Source organism: Mytilus californianus, unplaced genomic scaffold (assembly GCF_021869535.1).
Source record: "Mytilus californianus isolate M0D057914Y unplaced genomic scaffold, xbMytCali1.0.p SCAF_5, whole genome shotgun sequence".
NCBI lineage: Eukaryota > Metazoa > Mollusca > Bivalvia > Mytilida > Mytilidae > Mytilus > Mytilus californianus.
Window position 1 is genome coordinate 4,868,698 of NW_026262701.1, and position 25,941 is coordinate 4,894,638.

General features: G+C 33.4%; 1 protein-coding gene across 1 annotated transcript in view; it reads left to right on the forward strand.

Moving 5' to 3' along the window:
* Positions 1–201: 201 nt before the first annotated feature.
* The window catches only part of LOC127702530 (casein kinase II subunit alpha), a 32,081-nt gene continuing 6,341 nt past the window's right edge, over positions 202–25,941 (forward strand). The window contains exons 1-11 of the mRNA XM_052206770.1: positions 202–736; positions 5,260–5,371; positions 7,971–8,072; positions 9,089–9,139; positions 9,696–9,755; positions 10,177–10,260; positions 21,245–21,355; positions 21,620–21,721; positions 22,592–22,692; positions 24,422–24,570; positions 25,210–25,299. Of these exons, the coding sequence (XP_052062730.1) occupies positions 642–736; positions 5,260–5,371; positions 7,971–8,072; positions 9,089–9,139; positions 9,696–9,755; positions 10,177–10,260; positions 21,245–21,355; positions 21,620–21,721; positions 22,592–22,692; positions 24,422–24,570; positions 25,210–25,299 (1,057 nt within the window). The 5' untranslated portion in view covers positions 202–641. The remainder of the gene's footprint in view (positions 737–5,259; positions 5,372–7,970; positions 8,073–9,088; positions 9,140–9,695; positions 9,756–10,176; positions 10,261–21,244; positions 21,356–21,619; positions 21,722–22,591; positions 22,693–24,421; positions 24,571–25,209; positions 25,300–25,941) is intronic.

Below are 25,941 nucleotides of genomic sequence, written 5' to 3' on the forward strand. Positions count from 1 at the left end.
CAGGCTGAACTAACATCCCTACTGTAAGCTGAACAATCAAGAACCCCGTCTTTAAAAACATACTGGATCCGATCTGCGCCTGTCCCCTATGACTTGATCTGACTTCTATATTTGATCATATTTGCTACTCGTTCACCTTAGTGGCTGCATTGTAATCTTTTTTCGAATTTGCGGGAGACAACTCGTACTTTACACGAGGCGCTGAGCCTCGTTTCTGCTATTTCTTGGGTGATGGTAGCCATTTTGTAGAAAGAATGACTCGACCTGTCACTGATTTCGGACGATTTTCACACTACAGTTAAAACCTAATGAAAAAATAGATAGTGTAATTTAAAGATTATACATTCATCAACAAATATAAGTCCACTCTTATGATTGTGATCGTCATATAATTGTTATATTTTACCCCGTAATAAGGTGTGGTATGGACTTGAGTGTGCATGGTGTGTATTCTCGTAGGAAAAGCGCCAAAAAGTTATCCTGTAACGGAAATATTGTTGGTGCTTGTTATTCAACAACTTATCTATCAATGTTATAAGTAACTTGGAAACAAGATTTATCACTCTTTGAGTGGTCTGTGTAGAATTTTTTCGTCCAAAGGTTTTTCGAGTTCGGTTCGGAGGCTGACCACAAAGAAAAAAATGCCGGCAACCAGTAAAGCCAGAGTGTATGCAGATGTGAATGCTTTGAGACCAAGGGAATATTGGGATTACGAGTCCCATGTTGTTGAATGGGGGTATGTTAATTAACTTATATGAACATATATTTTTGTATACTCAAGTCGCTGAAAGAAAAAAAATGCATGCATGTTTACTAGAAATGTTAGTTACTGTACCCAAAACAAGTCTTGTTACAAGGGAAATTTAATAATTTTTCTTCTTGGTTGTCCATATAAAAATGCAATCATATTTAATGAAAAATGCAAGTGACTGTTACATCAATATTAAAGAATTTTATTGTAAAGTTAAAAACTTTTTGGTCTTGTTTAGTTACAGTAGTTGAATCAGGTGGTCCTGTAATGTCAGTGATGTAGTGGTAGTCGTTTCAAACACTTTCGAGACGTGGCGGCCATACTTCCACGTCTTCTATAGGATGTGTGGGCCATACCGCCACATCGTCCATACCTTGTAAAGACGTATCGTCCATACTTTTAAGTATTCATTCCATTATGGTTAAAACATAAAATATAATACATGTACTACAAGTATTATTTCATAGTAATTACATAAATATATGGCGAGGCTATTGTTTTCCAAATTATTGCAAACAACATTTCTGGTTACTTTTATGCTGCAAGGTCGGTACTTCAACAAAAACTGCTCAAACAGCTTGTATTGTTTCAAGAATTTAACAACCCAATGTATGTTTTTATTCGCTTGAACTCAGCTTGGGTGCTTTTGTTTTTATAGTGATCTCGTTTTGTATTTCTGTTACAATTTCTTGACAAAAGCATAATTACTAATGTTCATCAATTTGACATCAAAGAAATGATATTAAGCAAGTAACAATCTTCTTAAATTTTAAGATTAATCATTATCTGATTACTTTTCTTTCAAAACTAAACTTTAATTACTTATTGTTTTAACTATGACAGAAATTAATATCCCATTTTGGATATTCATTTTTCAGGGATAATTCCAGGTGTTTTCAAATGGGTCCCTTGACTATCAAATTTGAGAATTTTTATCCCAATTGGGAATTTTTTATGCATAAATCTTAGACGAAATAACATTATTTTTTATAAAAACAGAAAATGTATTAAGTTTTACCTATACACTGCTGATATTTGGAATAACCTTGGACAGGCTATTGATTATGATATACATATGATTATCAGATCACTTTGACATTTAGTGGATTGAGACCAGGGAAGTTGTTACATGAAAATCATTGCATATGATGCACTATCTTTTGAAGGCATGCATCTTAGTTAGGTGTTACCTTTTACATTTAAAGCAGCTAAGATATACCACTGAAAAAAATCATCCATTGGGTATTTTTTTTCAACAACAGTTCATCTTTATAAATTTACCTTGATGTAAATGGATTTCAAATTGAAATGGACTACTGTTGAATTCAGCGGAAAAGTAATTAAAAAAGTTTTAGTACTTAATTGATAAGATATTTTTTTGTGATTTTTGCTTGCTGTTTAATATGTAGGAGGTTGCCATAGTTTTACTCTTGGACTATTATACTAATGTCACAGTTTTACCTTAGGTGTAACTCTAAGAAACAGGAAATTTAAGCATTGAACCATTGTAATATAATATTATTTGGATCATCTTCGCAACTTTTGAAACATTTCCATAATGTGTCGACATCCTATTTCATGAATAATCTATCAACGTAATTTCAAAAAAAGTTCAGACAGACTTTTGTCTTGAGGAAATAGAGCCAGACAAAATATCAAATATAAAACGTTTCAATCTTATTATATAACCGGCTCTGCAGGGCGATCTGCTTTTAAGAGATCGGCGCCCATTAAATTCATCAATGTTATATCAAAATTAAAATTTTTCTCTGCCAAGGTCTGCTTTTACGATAGCCATTTTGACAAAAATCATCTTTTTTATCGACCTGCTTGGCGATCTGCTTTTACGATAGTCCAAATAATTATTACATATTATTATATATAATTACGTCTTGAAAGGCTATTTAATTGTTTTTGCTGTCGTAGTAAGGCATCACAGCAAAAAAATAAAATTGACCTTTCAAGACGTCATTCTTATTTAGATTACTTTTACGAGATCAAGTACTTCCATATCGTATTTTCATCATTGAATATGAAGGGTCTTATTCCGCTGCATGTTTACCACATGTTGAAATAATAGAGTCGTTGTTAATAAAATGCGATCGTTGACAGCATTCTTATCTGGATTTTAAAACGCTTTGACGACAAAATTAGAAAATTATAGTTGCTTAAATCGGCGACAGAAACATTTTCGGAAATATCGAATTTTATTTCTTTTCCTGAATTGGGAATTTTTGTTTGCATAAATTTTTTTGGGGCCGCCAGCCAAATTTAGGGCCGCTAAGTAGAATCATCCCTGTTTTTATTTGTTTTATTTTTTCAGTTTGTTTTACGCAAGATATTAAAAATCAATTTAGAAAAGAACATAAATATTTTATTAAAGCACATTTATATATGATATATAATGCGTATTTCAAGTGTATTACCATGTATTACTTATAAAAACACGACAAATAATGTTAATTTAGCATAATACATTTACAAGTTATAATAACTATCTACATGTAAATATCACAATACTTTATTAATAAAATTCATTTCCGAAAAGAAAACCATGGACAACGCGTTTTAACAAAGTATGGACGATATTGTCCTATGCATCTTTTCATGGTATGGGCGATACATCCTATGGACGTCATGGCAGTATGGTTCTTCATCGTTTCAAACACCATTTATTTAAAGTTTCATTGCTTTACGTTGGTACACATTACATTAAAGTGGTCCCAAGCCTTGTCTGGTCCGCCCTGAGTGTAAATACATTTAGAACACAGGCACAGGTAGCCAGGGTACTGACAACACCTTAAAAATCTATAGAGCCTAACTCAGGATACTAGCTTTTACTTAAGCATGTATAGTAATTGCTATGTGTTTCTTTTTTCTACATTGGCTAGAGGTATAGGGGGAAGGTTGAGATCTCACAAAACATGTTTAACCCCGCCGCATTTTTGCGCCTGTCCCAAGTCAGGAGCCTCAGGCCTTCGTTAGTCGTGTATGTTTTTTAATATTAGTTCATTTATATGTATTGGAGTTTAGTGTGACGTCCATTTTCACTGAACTAGTACACAATTTTATTTAGGGGCCAGCTGAGGACCACCTCCGGGTGCGGGATTTTCTCGCTGCATTGAAAGACCCATTGGTGGTCTTCGGCTGTTGTCTGCTTTTTGGTCGGGTGGTTGGCTTTTTGAAATATTCCCCATTTCCATTCTCAATTTTATAGTAGTATTGATAGGTATGAGACAGTGATATAATTCTACAAATTCTTGTTAAGCTTGGGGACATTAGGACCACCAAGACTACAAATCTGGTGGTCCCAGTCAGACAAAAATTAAAATGACATCTAAATGTATGGAATTTCTGTGTTCTTAAGCTTTATTACAATATTTGTGTTCTTGTTTCATTCCTTCAATTTTAGAAAATAGATTTTTTTTTTCTCAGCTGTTATAAAATACAATTTATGTCATATATCTTCATATAATTTGGTAGAAAGGGGAAGTTAATTATGTGCATTTTACCAGCCAGTAGACACAACCAATGTGAAAGATTTGTTTTCATCCTTTTTGCTTTTGATATCCAAATGGACAAAAAAAATTAAAAACACCTTTGTAACAACAAAATTCCCAATTGTTAGTTGTCATCTTCTATTACTTTTTGATACACAACTTTCCTGTTTGGATGGGTCCATTTCATACGAGGATAAAACAGCCAGTCCCAAAATGGTTCAAAATAAAATCCTATGGAATTATTACAAGAAAGAAAAAAATACTTATTGTAATAGCTTTGACCATGTGTATTCGTTCAGTTAAATTATTTCTGTAAACAACATTTCCAGATCTGTTGTCTTTTTTTTAGAAATTTTAGATTTAGAATGCAAAAGATTATTTTGAGATTTTTATTTATCACAACAGACTGTGTGTTTTCTTTTCTGTTTATATTTAAAAAAGATAATAAAATATGATTCGATAGTTCACATTATTTGAGGAAAATTGATGTTACTATGCAGATATTTTTGTTAATATTTCAGCGAAAGGAATTTTGCAGAGTAGGCTGGAATAAAGAAAAAGCATGAAAATTTCAATATTTTTATCTTTCAGAAAAAAATCAGTTGGCGGATCCATAACGCAACAAATTAAAAAACCCTCACCTTGTGTCTACATGTAGTCAAAAACCTTTGGTATCAAGATTTCTATTCAATATAAATTGGTTAAAACGTCTTTATGTCTTAGTGCATGTTACAGTTTAATTATAATGCTTTGCAGGGTCAGTAATCCAGGTTGTTCATTATGAAACCAGTTAACAATAAGCAAAGGGAAACAACTTGTGTTAAAAAGACTCAAGTGTGTAATAAAAGAATGAAATCATTTGATATACATGTACTGTACATCATGTACATAGTAGTATGTTTGCTTGTCTGAAACATATCAACAGTGAACATCTGTTATTTTTCTGTTAAGGCCATGACCATTAATTGAACTTATAATGAGTTTTTTGTTATTTATTATGTGTTTCAGTCAACAAGATGATTATCAGATTGTCAGGAAACTTGGCAGAGGAAAGTACAGTGAAGTCTTTGAAGCTGTCAACATCACAAATAATGAAAAATGTGTCATCAAAATATTAAAGGTATGGTATTTATATACATCTCTACATGGAAATCATAAATTTGTCTGAGCTAGCTATAGGGCAGAAGGAATTTAAAAAGCAGAAGATGGCACATTGCCAGTGATATTGTTGTCTTTTTTCAAAACTACCTCTACCGTTTTTTATTGGGAAAAATGCATATTTTTTAACTGAAATTGGGAAATTTGTATATTTTATTCTAAACACATCTCCGATTTTTTGCTGACCTTTGCTGTCTTTTTTGCAGTGTTGTTTTCATGTATATTTTGGTTGTCAGACATTTTCAACTTGAAAGGTACTTTTCGGAGAGGGGAAAGAAACAGAAGCAATGATGGTACTCAATGCATTGAAAACCACATGTGTTACAAACACCATGATGATTCTGATCAGTAAACCGGATCTCAAAAGTGCTTTCTAATATCAAAATAATAACATGAATACGATATTTACAAACATTACTACCAATGCCATCACTGTTTGGGGAAAATGTAAAACTTTTTGGGAGTAATTTTAAGCCATTTTTTTAAGTAATTGGGAATTTTCTCTAGGGGAAAAAGCCGAATTTCGGCTGTAATTTGAGGCAAACAATATCACTGATTGCTGTTTGAGTTAATTTCAAACTGCCTTGGTGGTCTCGTTGAAGTATGTTCACTTGCCCTCAGTGAGGATCATGAAGTAGATTTTGGCCTGGTCAAACCACAAACTTGAAAATTGCTATTTGCTACTTGTCCGTTAAACACGTATAAGAAGTAAGAGCAAAGACTGGTTGGCCCAAGAGTCTAAATAATGTGTCTGGGTAGGATGGTGACATGTTTTCCTGTTTGTGCCTCTGATTTTTTGTTGTTAATTAAGATTCGTTAAAAGATACATTATTAAAGTAAGGAGGTGTGGTTTGATTGCCAATGTGACGGCTATCTATCAGAGACCAATGGACTAGGTTGTTAACAACTACAGGGCGTTGTATGTCTACCAACAATGTGCAAAACCCATACAATATAGTAAGCTACAAAAGGCCCAGCATGACAAAATACTGTACTTATATTCAGTCATACCGACCCGTATTCTGCGGGTTACACCCATGAATTTCCCTTTTCACATAACCCGGGAATTTCAGAAAATGACCCATTTTCACCCGTATTTCTGACCGGTATTTAGAAGTCAAATATATGTTCGGTTTTATCAGCTTTTTTCTTTGACAAGGTACTAAAACAATTGAAAAGTCAAAACTTAGGATTTGCTTATTTACCGTGCCGATGACAGCTATCAAAATATTACATTTATTTGAAAAGTAACAATTCAAGAATTGTCTCATTATTTGTACCCCAGAAAGTTGAAGCCAGCCAAGCTGGAAATACAATTCTATGTCCTGGTTAAAAGATTTGCCGTTTGCAAATATCAATTATCTTATAAAAATCATTTTAAAACAATTTGAACCTTCTTATCAGAGTTCGCGAAAATGGTCGGTCCTGTCGGTCAAAATGAGGCTCGGACCAGTATTTTGAAGGCTAGTGCCGGTCCTGATGACCGATGTAAAAACGGCCGTTGTAGTGCATATTTCGGCACTTTTTTACATCGGTTATTAGAAGTACCGCAACTGTTTCCAATAAGTGTTTACATCGGTTATCAGATGTACCCGCTGCCAATATCCGGTACTGGTTTACGGATTTATTATAAACAAACCAAAGCTGCGATCTACACGTGGCCTACTAAATTTGTTCATAGAGCCATCCCTGGCAAACAATCGGCGATTGAACCCTACAATGGAGCAAACAAATACTGTAACAGCCGAGAAAGTGATTCAGATGATGAAATGGATAGTGAAGATGACTTTAAATAAGAACAATCAGAAGACCTAAACTGGTCCTTCATTGTTAATTTGCCTGTGGGTGCAAAGAATAAAACTAATATTAATAAAGTTATTTTTCGATAAAATATGTTAATAATTTTATTTCAGGATAAAATTGACAGATTTTGTAGGACTGGCAAAAATTTTGTAGGACTGACAAATAATCATGCTTTGTCGGTCCCATGACCGACGGGTCAAAATAAGTTTTCGCGAACTCTGTCTGATACATTTCTGTTGGAGAGAATGATTTTAATATCACCTAAATGTAAAAGCTTTAAATCAAATTAGTATGCTCTAGATATGCACTGAAAAGAAACACACTAACTTCTTTCCATTTATCTTCCTCCTGTGTATAGGAGCACATAAGCTATAATTGATTTCTAATTACATGTATAGCTGGGGTTTATGACATTCATTAATTAAAAGTAGTGCGAATAAAACAATAAGAGGGCATTTCTTTAGAAAGACATTTAATTAATGACATTTTCTTCTTCAATGTCATAACGCGTACCAACTTTTTTTCCATTCAATTTTGAGGTTTTGTTAATATACTATAACATATATACATATACCACTGAGTTTCCTACAAATATTCACTTTAGTATTTGTTAATTATATAAATATTTGTCATTAATTAAATGTCTTTCTAAAACAATGCCCTCTTATTTTCATTTTCAGAGGTTGACAGGTATGCAGAGTTGCATAGGATACATTTTGTGTACATGCTGTTATTATATTTTTGGGTTTTATTTTCAGCCAGTAAAGAAGAAGAAAATAAAGAGAGAGATTAAGATTTTGGAAAACCTGCGTGGTGGAACTAATATAATATCGTTAATGGCGATTGTTAAAGACCCAGTAGTAAGGAAAATGTTAGGAAGATAATCCAATGGAGAAATTTTCACTTTTTGTTAACACTGATTCTCAGAGATTTTTTTGTCTTTTTCTGTCTCCAAAGGTTAGACCTAACAACTTAAAAGGAAATGATATGGGTAAAGGCTGACTTGATGCAAACAGATATTATACTGATACAATGATTCAGGCTAAGTATAGTTTTGATAGGCCAAGCTGTTTGACACAAAAAGACCTTCCTGTGAACTTTTCCATGAGTTCCTCCAAGATATGTAATTCAATGTTCCGCAGTGTAGGCGGTATTGGATGTTAGAACGTTTCATCATCAGACATTTATTTGAATGTCAACCAATTTAAGTAATATTTCTACCTAAACAAATAGGCTAAATCAATGATGTAATAAATGTTTCTTATAAAACATTTCAATCTAGAGTAAAACTGGCTACTTTAAAATACACCATTTAACACAATGCTGAAAGGAACTATCAGGAAACTTAAAACTTTACTTTCTCTTCATCAACCTTTGCTTCTCATACCTGAACATAAAGGATGTAATGCAGATGAATATGTGTTTATCCTTTTCTATTTATAGTAACATTGGCTAGGAATGTCTATTTATAGTAACATTGGCTAGGAATGTCTGTCAGTAGTTAAGTTTGCCATATCCTTGAGAAAGGTCACAGGGACCATTCAAACTAAGTTTGTAGAAAAGAGTTTGATGACTGAATTCAAGTAAAGGCATAAGCTCACACAGTCTCAAGTGAGCCAAATCTAAGTATCGGAAATTGGTCTAATGGATATCCATATCCTTAACATATCTGTCTTATGTTTTGTTGGTTTAAACTTGCAGTTTATCAAGTACAGTATTAGCTGTGTAAACTAGGACAACATATTCTTTATTTGAATTATATGCTCCATATGTTCAATAAAAAACAAAGTTTTCAAATATTTTCATAACTTTCAGATAATTTGATTTGTGCATTAACGATTCCCATATCATTCATTGCATTTTCTTTTTTTTGCAGTCAAGAACACCAGCATTGGTATTCGAACATGTTAACAATACAGACTTTAAAGTAAGTCAGTAGAGACCATAAGTTATTCTTTGATTCTGATTTCTTTTTAAGAGCAATAGATCATAATTGGGAAAATTTTTTCAACCTTGATTGGGGTTAAAAAAAAAAGAAGAAAGGACCTAATGGGAAATTTTGAGATGAAGAAAAAGACTGGACCGTTTTGTCAAATGAAAAAAAAAAATTCCATTTTACTGCTAATTCTTTAGAATTGTTTTGGGTTTTATTTTTTTGGCAACATGTTTCAATCTTTTTCACAAGCATGTATGACTTCCAGCAGCTAACAAACACTTTCATATCTTATTATAAATTTCAGTTGTGTTAACACAAATTTGTCACTGACCTTTAAATTAATTTTCATGCTCTGCACAAGGTCTGATCATTGATTAGTCATAATTATTAACAGTTTACAAAACTGTGAAAAGTCTAGTCATATTTCATAATGAATTATCTTTAAATAGCATATATTGATCTGACACTGACAGTGATTCATTTGTCCTTGACCTTTGTTGTCGAGATTTTATTTAACTATATTTTGAATAATCCATTTTCATTTCAGCAATTGTATCAGACATTTACAGATTATGACATCAGATTTTATTTATTTGAATTACTCAAGGTCAGTATAGATATTCAAAGCTGAAGTATTATGTACAACACTGTTATTACATTTTATGATTTACTGAAACTTGAAATGTTTCTTCTGTCAGAAATATCTCATTTAAAAGGAAAAAAAGAGACAAAGTGCTATAATAGTAAAGTTCTTACCAAGCAACAGATAAAGCATTCAATAAAAAGTAAAAAATTTTCTAAAGATATTTCAATTGGAAGTAAAGAAGAAATACTGAGTTAATAACTTTTAACTTTTCCCCAGAGCCATTTTCAACAAGAAAACCCTACAGAGAAAACTTAAGATTTGGCAATGCAAACCCAACTCAAATTGGGTGGTGAACTCAGTGTGCATAATATGCCATTTCAAATTATAAACCATATTATTTGCAACCTGTTCGTGAGTGTTTGACCAGATTCTCTCGTTTCAGGCATTAGATTATTGTCACAGTATGGGTATAATGCACAGAGATGTCAAACCACATAATGTTATGATAGATCATGAAACTAGAAAGGTAAGTCATTAGATTATTGTCACAGTATGGGTATATGCACAGACATGTCAAACCACATATTGTTATGATTGATCATGAAACTAGAATGGTGAGTTGTAGTGGAGTGCCTAGTGAACTAAGCAATATCTCTGTTATGGAAACACAAGATGTCATACAGTTAACATGTACTAATTATACCCGGCTTTAAAAGGGGGTATACTGTTTTACCTCTGTCTGTCCGTCCATCCAACCATCCGTCCGTCCGTCTGTCCCATGCATATTGAGTCAGCTATACCGTGTGATGCTTTTTCAGATTCATCACTTAACAACTTCCTGTTTACCGAACACATATATCATTATACACATGACATCCAAGTTAAAAATTTTCTTCACATTTTTCTCAGGAACTACATTACAAGGATTTCTGAAATTTGGTCTCAGTGTTTATATAAGTCAGCTATACTGTGTGATGCATTTTCAGATTCATCACTCAACAACTTCCTGTTTACTGTCAAGTATTTGGGCTGGGGGTATCAGTGAGCAGTAGCTCACAGTTTCACTTGTTAAACCTCCACTCGAAGATTGGGGATTTATTGCAATGTCTGTCGGTCTGTCTGTCCCAATAAATATTTTCGTCACACTTTTCTCACTAACTGCTAAACACAACGACTTCATATTTGGCAGCAATTTGACAGTGATGAGTTGTAATATGTGATTACCTTTTGTATCTTGTCAAATACCTACTTCCTGTATTAGGAATGGGGGTATGCTTAGTAGGACAACACACATTTTTTATGCCCCCACCATAACGGAGGGGGCATTAAGTTTTACCCATGTCCGTCTGTATTTACGTACGTCCAAAAACTGGTTTCCGTTCTCTAACTTTAGATTGTCTCAACCAAATGTTATGAAACTTATACACAATGCTTATTACCACAAAACACAGATCAAGTTTGAATTTTGGTGGCGTCACATTTACCGTTCTAGAGTTATGCCCCTTTACAAATGGAAAAATTGCTGAATTTTTCGTTTCTTCTAAATATCAAGTAATTTTTATACGACCGCAAAAATTAAAAATTATTTGGTCGTATATTGGTATGACGTCGTCGTCGTTCGAAGACACATTGGTTTTCGCACTCTAACTTTAGTTTAAGTGAATGGATCTCCATTAAATTTAACCATAAGGTTCAATACCACGAAAGGAAGGTTGGGATAGATTTTGGGGGTTATGGTACCAACAGTTAAGGAATTAGGGGCCAAAAAGGGGCCAAAAATAAGCATTTTTGTAACTTCCAGACAATAACTTGTGTGTTAGTGTATGGATCTCTCTGACATTGTACCACAAGGTTCCTTATCACAAAGGGAAGGCTGTAATTGATTTTGGGGGTAATTGCCTCAAAATTTTAGGAATTAGGGGCCAAAAAAGGGGCAAAAAACAAGCATTTTTCTAGTTTCATGACAATAACTTGTGTGTAAGTGTTTGGATATTTCTGAAATTGTACTTCAAGGTTTCATATCACAAAGGGAAAGCTGGAATTGAGTTTGGGGGTAATTGCCCGAAACGTTTAGGAATTGGGGGCCAAAAAGGGGCCAAAAATAAGCATTTTTATACGACCGCAAAAATTAAAAATTTTTTGGTCGTATATTGGTATGACGTTGGCGTCGTCGTCGTCGTCGGCGTCGTCTGGCGTCGTCCGAAGACACATTGGTTTTCGCACTCTAACTTTAGTTTAAGTTAATGGATCTCCATGAAATTTTACCATAAGGTTCAATACCACGAAAGGAAGGTTGGGATTGATTTTGGGGGTTATGGTACCAACAGTTAAGGAATTAGGGGCCAAAAAGGGGCCAAAAATAAGCATTTTTGTAACTTCCAGACAATAACTTGTGTGTAAGTGTATGGATCTCTCTGACATTGTACCACAAGGTTCCATATCACATAGGGAAGGCTGTAATTGATTTTGGGGGTAATTGCCTCAAAATTTTAGGAATTAGGGGCCAAAAAAGGGGCAAAAAACAAGCATTTTTCTAGTTTCATGACAATTACTTGTGTGTAAGTGTTTGGATATTTCTTAAATTGTACTACAAGGTTCCATATCACAAAGGGAAAGCTGGAATTGAGTTTGGGGGTAATTGCCCGAAACATTTAGGAATTGGGGGCCAAAAAGGGGCCAAAAATAAGCATTTTTCTAGTTTCCAGACAATAACTTGTGTTCAATTGTATGGATCTCTCTGAAATTGTACTGCAAGATACCATACCACAAAGGGAAGGCTGGGATTGAGTTTGGGGGTGATGAATCATAAGGGGGTTCAAAAAATTTGGGGGGGGGGGGTTTCTTTTTTTTTCTTTTTTTCCTTTTTTTTTTCTTTTAAAATTTTCCATTTTAAGTTGGTTATTTCTGATTTATATTTAAAAGCATATAATAATGATATGGTAGGAAATACACACCAAACAGGATGTGTAATTTATTATACAATAAGTATTGTGCAATAGCAAGAAATTTTCAATTGCACAGTATTGCACAATAGCAAGAAATCTTCAATTGCACAGTATTGCGCAATAGCAAGAAATCTTCAATTGCACAGTATTGCGCAATAGCAAGAAATATCCAATAGCACAATATTGCGCAATAGCAAGAAATTGTCAATTGTACAGTATTGCGCAATAGCAAGAAATATTCAATTGCACAGTATTGTGCAAAAGAATATACTTTGTATAAATTGCTTATTTCTTGATCAATTTCAATGGGGTTTTATTCTTGAATTCTTGGGGTTCTTTAATATGCTGAATCTAACCATGTATTAAGTTTTTGGATTTTGGGCCCTGTTTTTAAATTGGTCCACATTGAGGTCCAAAGGGTCCAAAATTTAACTTTGTTTGATTTCATCAAAAATTGAATTATTGGGGTTCTGTGATATGCCGAATCTAACCGTGTATTTAGATTCTTAATTTTTGGTTCCGTTTTCAAATTGGTCTACATAAAGGTCCAAAGGGTCCAAAATTAAACTTAGTTTGATTTCAACAAAAATTGAATATATGGGGTTCTTTGATATGCTGAATCTAACCATGTATTTAGATTTTTGATTATGGGCCCAGTTTTCAAGTTGGTCCAAATCGGGGTCCAAAATTAAACTTTATTTGATTTCAACAAAAATTGAATATATGGGGTTCTTTGATATGCTGAATCTAACCATGTATTTAGATTTTTGATTATTGGCCCAGTTTTCAAGTTGGTCCAAATCGGGGTCCAAAATTTAACTTTGTTTGATTTCAACAAAAATTGAATATTTGGGGTTCTTTCATATGCTGAATATAACCGTGTATTAAGTTTTTGGATTTTGGGCCCCGTTTTTAAATTGGTCCACATTGAGGTCCAAAGGGTCCAAAATTTAACTTTTTTGATTTCATCAAAAAATGAATTATTGGGGTTCTTTGATATGCCGAATCTAACCGTGTATTTAGATTCTTAATTTTTGGTTCCGTTTTCAAATTGGTCTACATAAAGGTCCAAAGGGTCCAAAATTAAACTTAGTTTGATTTTAACAAAAATTGAATTTTTAGGGTTCTTTGATATGCTGAATCTAAATATGTGTTTAGATTTTTGATTATGGGCCCAGTTTTCAAGTTGGTCCAAATTGGGGTCCAAAATTAAAAATGAATTATTGGGGTTCTTTGATATGCCGAATCTAACCGTGTATTTAGATTCTTAATTTTTGGTTCCGTTTTCAAATTGGTCTACATAAAGGTCCAAAGGGTCCAAAATTAAACTTAGTTTGATTTCAACAAAAATTGAATATATGGGGTTCTTTGATATGCTGAATCTAACCATGTATTTATATTTTTGATTTTTGGGCCCCGTTATCAACTTTTTCCACATTGAGATCAAAAGGGTCCAAAATTAAACTTTGTTTGATTTCATCAAAAATTGAATTCTTGGGGTTCTTTGATGTGCTGAATCTAACCATGTATTTAGATTTTGGATATTGGACCATAATAGGTGAATGTCCAATTTAAAATTTTTAAGTTCTTAGACCACATTCATTCTGTGTCAGAAACCTATGCTGTGTCAAATATTAAATCACAATCCAAATTCAGAGCTGTATCAAGCTTGAATGTTGTGTCCATACTTGCCCCAACTGTTCAGGGTTCGACCTCTGCGGTCGTATCAAGCTGCGCCCTGCGGAGCATTTTATTTGAAAAATAAATTCTGAATTAGAAATGACTAGAAGTGGAATAATTTGTTTGAGATATACTATTTACTGTTATGATATTGATATTTCCTGGTGAATATTGACTCCCCATGCTGCATCAGTGGATATTGTCTTTTTACTTTTCATCAAGTAATCAATTCCCATGTAAATCCTGCATGTCAAACTCAGATCAATAATACTGGAAAAAAGTGTTCATTTCAAAACACTTGATCACTGATCAATTTCCCTGGTGTAGGTGTGTGGTAGCATCCTTATGGGGCTCAGTAAGGGTTTTTCTGATATTATTTTAAATTATGGAATTGTATGCAAAAAATATTCTTGTAATATGAAATTGGCTGTTGGTTTTCTCTTTTGAATTGTTTAAGATATTGTTATTCCTGGTACTTTTAAAGCTTACTATACAGAATGGGTTTTGCTTATTGTTGAAGGCTGTACCTGTAATTATTCATATCTTTGTCCTTTTGGTCTATGGGTAGTTGTCTCATTTGCAATCATATGTTTGCATCTCCTTATTTTATATTGAGTCATAAATGTCTTTGAAATGTAAAGAATTATATAATATACCATATAAGGAAGGGTTGTTTATTTATTGCCCTTTCCTTCACCTCTATCACCCTGCTGAGTCGCTCTGTAATTTTCGTATCATGGCTTTGAGACATGAGCTGATCTTATCAACACTTGACAATATCTGAGGAGAACTTATCAGCGACTTCTTAATGTGTGAGGAAACATTTTCAAGCTTGAGTTCGTCAAGCGTAAAACTGCCTAAGGGTGGGGGGAAAACCAGAAAAAGCATGATAAATAGATGATCAGGTTTTCTGTGTAAAGATGCAGTAAAATATCAACCGCTAAACACAATCTTTTCTGCTTGTTCTCTGTGCTCACTTGCCAAAAAGGTTCACATTGTGGCTGGTGGCTGATATTTGACAATGTCAATGTGCAGAAAACATATCTAATTTTTCTTTTTGTAATTTGAGGAATTTGATGTTAATGGCAGATCTATGAAGTGTCTGCTAAATGTATTCACAACTTGTTTTGACTCAGCTCTGCTAAATGTATTCACAGCTTGTTTTGACTCGGCTCTGCTAAATGTATTCACAACTTGTTTAGACTGAGCTCTGCTAAAGGTATTCACAACTTGTTTTGACTCGGCTCTGCTAAAATTCACAACTTGTTTTGACTCAGCTCTGCTAAATGTATTCACAACTTGTTTTGACTCAGCTCTGCTAAATGTATTCACAACTTGTTTTGATTCGCCTCTGCTTAAATTCACAACTTGTTTTGACTCTGCTCTGCTAAATGTATTCACAACTTGTTTTGACTCGGCTCTGCTAAATGTATTCACAACTTGTTTTGACTAGGCTCTGCTAAATGTATTCACAACTTGTTTTGACTCGGCTCTGCTAAATGTATTCACAGCTTGTTTTGACTCGGCTCTGCTAAAATTCACAACTTGTTTTGACTAGGCTCTGCTAAATGTATTCACAACTTGTTTTGACTCGGCTCTGCTAAATGTATTCACAACTTGTTTGGACTCGGCTCTGCTAAATGTATTCACAACTTGTTTTGACTCGGATCTTCTAAATGTATTCACAACTTGTTTTGACTCGGCTCTGCTAAATGTATTCACAACTTGTTTTGACTCGGCTCTGCTAAATGTATTCACAACTTGTTTTGACTCAGCTCTGCTAAATGTATTATACGACCGCAAAAATTAAAAATTTTTTGGTCGTATATTGGTATGACGTTGGCGTCGTCGTCGTCGTCGTCGTCCGGCGTCGTCTGGCGTCGTCCGAAGACACATTGGTTTTCGCACTCTAACTTTAGTTTAAGTTAATGGATCTCCATGAAATTTTACCATAAGGTTCAATACCACGAAAGGAAGGTTGGGATTGATTTTGGGGGTTATGGTACCAACAGTTAAGGAATTAGGGGCCAAAAAGGGGCCAAAAATAAGCATTTTTGTAACTTCCAGACAATAACTTGTGTGTAAGTGTATGGATCTCTCTGACATTGTACCACAAGGTTCCATATCACATAGGGAAGGCTGTAATTGATTTTGGGGGTAATTGCCTCAAAATTTTAGGAATTAGGGGCCAAAAAAGGGGCAAAAAACAAGCATTTTTCTAGTTTCATGACAATTACTTGTGTGTAAGTGTTTGGATATTTCTTAAATTGTACTACAAGGTTCCATATCACAAAGGGAAAGCTGGAATTGAGTTTGGGGGTAATTGCCCGAAACATTTAGGAATTGGGGGCCAAAAAGGGGCCAAAAATAAGCATTTTTCTAGTTTCCAGACAATAACTTGTGTTCAATTGTATGGATCTCTCTGAAATTGTACTGCAAGATACCATACCACAAAGGGAAGGCTGGGATTGAGTTTGGGGGTGATGAATCATAAGGGGGTTCAAAAAATTATGGGGGGGGGGTTTCTTTTTTTTTCTTTTTTTCCTTTTTTTTTTCTTTTAAAATTTTCCATTTTAAGTTGGTTATTTCTGATTTATATTTAAAAGCATATAATAATGATATGGTAGGAAATACACACCAAACAGGATGTGTAATTTATTATACAATAAGTATTGTGCAATAGCAAGAAATTTTCAATTGCACAGTATTGCACAATAGCAAGAAATCTTCAATTGCACAGTATTGCGCAATAGCAAGAAATCTTCAATTGCACAGTATTGCGCAATAGCAAGAAATATCCAATAGCACAATATTGCGCAATAGCAAGAAATTGTCAATTGTACAGTATTGCGCAATAGCAAGAAATATTCAATTGCACAGTATTGTGCAAAAGAATATACTTTGTATAAATTGCTTATTTCTTGATCAATTTCAATGGGGTTTTATTCTTGAATTCTTGGGGTTCTTTAATATGCTGAATCTAACCATGTATTAAGTTTTTGGATTTTGGGCCCTGTTTTTAAATTGGTCCACATTGAGGTCCAAAGGGTCCAAAATTTAACTTTGTTTGATTTCATCAAAAATTGAATTATTGGGGTTCTGTGATATGCCGAATCTAACCGTGTATTTAGATTCTTAATTTTTGGTTCCGTTTTCAAATTGGTCTACATAAAGGTCCAAAGGGTCCAAAATTAAACTTAGTTTGATTTCAACAAAAATTGAATATATGGGGTTCTTTGATATGCTGAATCTAACCATGTATTTAGATTTTTGATTATGGGCCCAGTTTTCAAGTTGGTCCAAATCGGGGTCCAAAATTAAACTTTATTTGATTTCAACAAAAATTGAATATATGGGGTTCTTTGATATGCTGAATCTAACCATGTATTTAGATTTTTGATTATTGGCCCAGTTTTCAAGTTGGTCCAAATCGGGGTCCAAAATTTAACTTTGTTTGATTTCAACAAAAATTGAATATTTGGGGTTCTTTCATATGCTGAATATAACCGTGTATTAAGTTTTTGGATTTTGGGCCCCGTTTTTAAATTGGTCCACATTGAGGTCCAAAGGGTCCAAAATTTAACTTTTTTGATTTCATCAAAAAATGAATTATTGGGGTTCTTTGATATGCCGAATCTAACCGTGTATTTAGATTCTTAATTTTTGGTTCCGTTTTCAAATTGGTCTACATAAAGGTCCAAAGGGTCCAAAATTAAACTTAGTTTGATTTTAACAAAAATTGAATTTTTAGGGTTCTTTGATATGCTGAATCTAAATATGTGTTTAGATTTTTGATTATGGGCCCAGTTTTCAAGTTGGTCCAAATTGGGGTCCAAAATTAAAAATGAATTATTGGGGTTCTTTGATATGCCGAATCTAACCGTGTATTTAGATTCTTAATTTTTGGTTCCGTTTTCAAATTGGTCTACATAAAGGTCCAAAGGGTCCAAAATTAAACTTAGTTTGATTTCAACAAAAATTGAATATATGGGGTTCTTTGATATGCTGAATCTAACCATGTATTTAGATTTTTGATTTTTGGGCCCCGTTATCAACTTTTTCCACATTGAGATCAAAAGGGTCCAAAATTAAACTTTGTTTGATTTCATCAAAAATTGAATTCTTGGGGTTCTTTGATGTGCTGAATCTAACCATGTATTTAGATTTTGGATATTGGACCATAATAGGTGAATGTCCAATTTAAAATTTTTAAGTTCTTAGACCACATTCATTCTGTGTCAGAAACCTATGCTGTGTCAAATATTAAATCACAATCCAAATTCAGAGCTGTATCAAGCTTGAATGTTGTGTCCATACTTGCCCCAACTGTTCAGGGTTCGACCTCTGCGGTCGTATCAAGCTGCGCCCTGCGGAGCATTTTATTCTAGTTTCCAGACAATAACTTGTGTTCAAGTGTATGGATCCCTCTGAAATTGTACTGCAAGGTACCATACCACAAAGGGAAGGCTGGGATTGAGTTTGGGGGTGATGAATCATAAGGGGGTTCAAAAAATTTGGGGGGGGGGGATTTTTTTTTTTTCTTTTTTTTTCTTTTTTTTTCTTTTTTTTTTTCTTTTAAAATTTTCCATTTTAAGTTGGTTATTTCTGATTAATATTTAAAAGCAAATAATAATGATATGGTAGGAGATACACACCAAACAGGATGTGTAAATTATTATATAATAAGTATTGTGCAATAGCAAGAAATTTTCAATTGAACAGTATTGCACAATAGCAAGAAATTTTCAATTGCACAGTATTGCGCAATAACAAGAAATCTTCAATTGCACAGTATTGCGCAATAGCAAGAAATATCCAATAGCACAATATTGCGCAATAGCAAGAAATTGTCAATTGTACAGTATTGAGCAATAGCAAGAAATATTCAATTGCACAGTATTGTGCAAAAGAAGATACTTCGTATAAATTGCTTATTTCTTGATCAATTTCAATGGGGTTTTATTCTTGAATTCTTGGGGTTCTTTAATATGCTGAATCTAATCGTGTATTAAGTTTTTGGATATTGGGCCCCGTTTTTAAATTGGTCCACATTGAGGTCCAAAGGGTCCAAAATTTAACTTTGTTTGATTTCATCAAAAATTGAATTATTGGGGTTCTGTGATATGCCGAATCTAACCGTGTATTTAGATTCTTAATTTTTGGTTCCGTTTTCAAATTGGTCTACATAAAGGTCCAAAGGGTCCAAAATTAAACTTAGTTTGATTTCAACAAAAATTGAATATATGGGGTTCTTTGATATGCTGAATCTAACCATGTATTTAGATTTTTGATTATGGGCCCAGTTTTCAAGTTGGTCCAAATCGGGGTCCAAAATTAAACTTTATTTGATTTCAACAAAAATTGAATATATGGGGTTCTTTGATATGCTGAATCTAACCATGTATTTAGATTTTTGATTATTGGCCCAGTTTTCAAGTTGGTCCAAATCGGGGTCCAAAATTTAACTTTGTTTGATTTCAACAAAAATTGAATATTTGGGGTTCTTTCATATGCTGAATATAACCGTGTATTAAGTTTTTGGATTTTGGGCCCCGTTTTTAAATTGGTCCACATTGAGGTCCAAAGGGTCCAAAATTTAACTTTTTTGATTTCATCAAAAAATGAATTATTGGGGTTCTTTGATATGCCGAATCTAACCGTGTATTTAGATTCTTAATTTTTGGTTCCGTTTTCAAATTGGTCTACATAAAGGTCCAAAGGGTCCAAAATTAAACTTAGTTTGATTTTAACAAAAATTGAATTTTTAGGGTTCTTTGATATGCTGAATCTAAATATGTGTTTAGATTTTTGATTATGGGCCCAGTTTTCAAGTTGGTCCAAATTGGGGTCCAAAATTAAAAATGAATTATTGGGGTTCTTTGATATGCCGAATCTAACCGTGTATTTAGATTCTTAATTTTTGGTTCCGTTTTCAAATTGGTCTACATAAAGGTCCAAAGGGTCCAAAATTAAACTTAGTTTGATTTCAACAAAAATTGAATATATGGGGTTCTTTGATATGCTGAATCTAACCATGTATTTAGATTTTTGATTTTTGGGCCCCGTTATCAACTTTTTCCACATTGAGATCAAAAGGGTCCAAAATTAAACTTTGTTTGATTTCATCAAAAATTGAATTCTTGGGGTTCTTTGATATGCTGAATCTAACCATGTATTTAGATTTTGGATATTGGACCATAATAGGTGAATGTCCAATTTAAAATTTTTAAGTTCTTAGACCACATTCATTCTGTGTCAGAAACGTATGCTGTGTCAAATATTTAATCACAATCCAAATTCAGAGCTGTATCAAGCTTGAATATTGTGTCCATACTTGCCCCAACTGTTCAGGGTTCGACCTCTGCGGTCGTATCAAGCTGCGCCCTGCGGAGCATTTTATTAAAATTGGAGTTATCTTCCTTTGTCCATGATTATAGTTGAATCAACTACAGTCAATGCTTTATACAATGCAATGTTTAATTTGACTTCCACTGATAAAACACAGATCAAGTTGAATTTGGGTAGTGTCACTTTAACCATTATTGAGTTATGCCCCTTTATAAATCGAAAGATTGCAAAATTTTTAGTTTCCATGCTGTTACTTAAATTTGCCCCAACCAAACATTATGAAACCTATACAAAATATTCATTACCACAAAACTAAGATCAAGTACAAATTTTTGTATGTTTTCCAACTTTAGTTTGCCTCAACCAAATGTTATGAGACTTACAATGCTTATTACCACAAAGCTCTATCCACATTTATTTTAAATTGAGGAAAACAATAGAAATCTTCATCTTAAATGAATTTTTTCTGCAGTTGGAATAATGTATTTATAATTTTCAAATTGGAACACATAAATTATTTTGAATTTATTGTTTCAGTTACGACTTATAGACTGGGGTTTAGCTGAATTTTATCATTGTGGAATGGAATACAATGTAAGAGTAGCCTCTAGATATTTTAAAGGTCCAGAATTATTACTTGACTATCAGGTAAGTAAAACAGAAGAATATAGGTTATTTGTGGGATTTCTCCCAAGTTACACATATTAAAAATAATGAGGAAAATTTTAAAATTTATTTCACCATCCGTCATTATGCACATTTTATTTTGCTGACATGTACCTTATGTCGGATCTCATTTACAGCTTTAATGACACTGGTCAGAAATGTACATTATGTTGTTGGTTTTATTGTTTTCTTTATTTCAGATGTACAATTCTTTATTGTAGTTAAATGTTTTTTTATTCATTTCAGATGTACGATTATTCATTAGACATGTGGAGTCTAGGATGTATGTTTGCTAGTATGATTTTTAGAAAAGAACCATTTTTTCATGGTCATGATAACTATGATCAGGTTTGTTTTGTAATTTTATCTTATATAAACAAATAAAAGGTTGAGCATCCTTTAAAACCGCTCAAATCTGAATAAAAGCAGATGAGGGGTATACATGAAGGAGACACCAACTCAACAACAAAAATAACCATGAGATATTGAAGACAATATACATTCATGTTGAAGGCCGTATGGCAGCCTATAGTTGCTAACTTTTTACTTCATTTGGTCTCTGGTAGAGAGTTGTCTCATTGTTAATCATACCACATCTTCTTATTTTTATGCCCCACCTAGGTGTGTCCGTCCGTCTGTCCCGCTTCAGGTTAAAGTTTTTGGTCAAGGTAGTTTTTGATGAAGTTGAAGTCGAATCAACTTGAAACTCAGTACACATGTTCCCTATAATATGATCTTTCTAATTTTAATGCTAAATTAGAGTTTTGACCCCAATTTCATGGTCCACTGAACATAGAAAATGATAGTAAGAGTGGAGCATCCCTGTACTATGGACACATTCTTGTTATATTCTACAAAATAATGATGTTGAAAGTTTCTTTGGAAAATAAATAGTATTTATTTAAGTTACTGATTTAATAAGATAAAACTGAGGTACAACTGATACTGTGAAAAAGGGGTAAATAACCTGCAAGTATTCAGGACGGTTCATATAACCTATATGGTCCCTTCTAGGATATATTGATCAACCCTCAGGTCTAAGCTCCTCAAAAATCTTGTATTTACTCTACATGAAACTTAAAGTGTATTTATTATAAATTTATTACTTAGTACTTTAGTCTATTGTATCATGTAAATAAAGAACTAAATGCAAGCTTGTAATATTGTGAATCTCTCAATCAATTAATGAGTTTATTATCATATGATTTTTTCTTGTAGCTTGTACGAATAGCTAAAGTATTAGGAACAGATGAATTGTATGCATACATAGAAAAGTATCAGATAGATCTAGACCCTAGATTTAATGATATATTAGGAAGGTAAGTAGAATTTGATGAGGGCTTTTCCAGAAAATACTATGTCCCCCCCAGGGAAGGCAATTTTATGTGGGTGGTGGTATTTGAAATACCAAAATGCAAAGGGAGTGTTGTTCTGATATATTTTTATATGACCGCAAAAAAATTTTTGTGGTCGTCTATTGGTATGACTTGGCGTCGTCGTCGTCCGAAGACACATTAGTTTTCGCACTCTAACTTTAGTTTAAGTGAATGGATCTCAATGAAATTTTACCATAAGGTTCAATACCACAAAAGGAAGGTGGGGATTGATTTTGGGGGTTATGGTACCCACAGTTAAGGAATTAGGGGCCAAAAAGGGGCCAAAAATAAGCATTTTTGGAACTTCCAGACATAACTTGTGTGTAAGTGTATGGATCTCTCTGACATTTTACCACAAGGTTCCATATCACAAAGGGAATGCTGGGATTGATTTTGGGGGTAATTCCCTCAAAATTTTAGGAATTAGGGTCCATAAAGGGGTAAAAAAACAAGCATTTTTCTAGTTTCAGGACAATAACTTGTGTGTAAGTGTATGGATCTTTATGAAATTGTACTGCAAGGTTCCATATCACAAAGGGAAAGCTAGGTTTGATTTTGGGGGTAATTGCCCTAAACGTATAGGAATTTGGGGCCAAAAAGGGGCCAAAAAACAAGCATTTTTCTCATTTCAAGTCAATAACTTGTGTTCAAGTGTATGGATCTCTCTGAAATTGTACTGCAAGGTACCATACCACAAAGGGAAGGCTGGGATTGATTTTGGGGGTAATTCCCTCAAAATTTTAGGAATTAAGGGCCATAAAGGGGCAAAAAAAAAGCATTTTTCTAGTTTCAGGACAATAACTTGTGTGTTAGTGTATGGATCTTTATGAAATTGTACTGCAAGGTTCCATATCACAAAAAGAAAGCTAGGTTTGAGTTTGGGGGTAATTGCCCTAAATGTTTAGGAATTTGGGGCCAAAAAGGGGCCAAAAAACAAGCATTTTACTAGTTTCCAGACAATAACTTGTGTTCAAGTGTATAGATATCTCTGAAATTGAACTGCAAGGTACCATACCACAAAGGGAAGGCTGGGATTGAGTTTGGGGGTGATGAATCATAAGGGGGTTCAACAAATTTGGGGGGGGGGGGATTTTTTTTTCCTTTTTTTTCTTTAAAATTTTCCATTTTAAATTGGTTATTACTGATTTATATATAAAAGCAAATAATAATGATATGGTTTGAATAGGTAAATTAAAAATTTTTAAGTTCTTAGACCACATTCATTCTGTGTCAGAAACCTATGCTGTGTCAAATATTTAATTACAATCCAAATTCAGTGCTGTATCAAGCTTGAATGTTGTGTCCATACTTGCCCCAACTGTTCAGGGTTCGACCTCTGAGGTCTTATCAAGCTGCGCCCCAGCGGAGCATTTTATTATTTCTGTGAGTTGTGGAGGTTAAAAAAAAAGTACCGTCTAGTATTTTCTGGAACAGCCCAGACTTGAAATGTCATTATTGTACATTTGTTGTTAATACTTTATCATTTAAACTCTATTTGAAATGATAGATTAATATCAAAGTTAAGGAAAACTTTATTTATTATTCAAACAAAGATAACAATCTCAGTTACTGGGTGTACTCTCTGTTCATCGGTAGCAACAATCTTTAAAAAAAATGTTTTGAACATATAGCTGTGCTTTACAACAATGTAATTGAATATATTTATTTGCAGGCATTCACGAAAACGATGGGAAAGATTTGTACATTCTGAAAATCAACATTTAGTAAGTCCAGAAGCATTGGACTTTTTAGATAAATTATTGCGATATGATCATCTTGACAGATTAACGGCTAGGGCAGCAATGGAACACCCATATTTTTGTAAGTTATAGTTTAATATGAATTAGTATAAAATTTTTATACTAAAAAAACTAATGGATATGACCATACATTAATATAACTTTCATTACAGATATTTTTTGCACCAAGGAATGTAGGACTAACATTGTGTCTTACTGATAAAACAGTAAAGTTGAATACTGTTAATGTAGGTTTAGTTTAATTCTTTTATATAAAAAATCAAGAAAAGGGTAACATGTAATTTAACTAAGACTGCTTGTTATTGACCAGATAGTTTGAAATATGGAATAGATCTGAATGCTCTTTAGAATTCTGAGACTTTGCGACATTTGACCTGTTGTTGCCATGGCAACAATTACTTTTGTGAAGGACATTGTAATTTATGGGAACGTCTGATATACTGGAATGGCAGGCAAATAATGTTAAGAATAACATACCAAGGAGACAAACCAAAATGTTCATTAAAGAAAGACAGACAAGACTATAACCAAAAGACTATTTTAAAAGACACACAAAATCTATTTAATATTTGACAATGTAAAGGTCATTTAAACGTGTTGATATCAAGAGAATAGGTCACTAGAGTTTGCTTTGCCTGATATAAACTATACATAAAACATCATAACTTATATTTAATGTGTATACTATTTATTTGAACAGATCCTATAGTAAAAGAACAAGGAAGAATTTCCTCATCAATGTCAGGGCACAATTCACCTACACCTGTACCTAATCAAGGAACAATCGGAGGTATACCCCGATAACATTTAGTTGTGTATATATAAACTGTGATACTGGACTACCATTACAATCATATACAGCCTTAAAAACTGCAATGTCTCAGTGAAAGGACACAATGTTCTGTTAAAGTTCGTTTTTCATTTATTGACACTGAAAAAAAGACTGGCCTATTTTATAATTTTCGTATGTGTCTAGAAAAAATGAATGAAATGAATTGAAGTATGTTGAAAATTTATTTGTAACATCTAGTCCCCTTTCAAAATAGTAACTTGATATAAGACTAGATTTTGGGGATAAGTTGGTGCAAGTCCACCTCCAAATGTCAACTTGGTATATATCTAGAATGTGAGGGTAAGCTGGTGCAATATGCTTTCTTTAATCACTCAGCTGTTTGCATTGTTTGATTTATTAGAATAGAATCGTGTGTTGCATCCTTGTGACTTTTGTTCGCTATTTAGAAAGGGTGGCACTCTTTATCTTTTTTGCTCAGCATGAGTTTTGCTATTTTATAAGCTTTATTTTCTCAAAGAAAAGGATGTTGTCAACAAAGACATGTATTCTTCAGATTTCAGTCATTTATTAAAAAAAAACTTCTTGTTTACAAAACAGATATGTTTTTTTCCTGATTCTTTTTGATAGCAGATTGTTTGA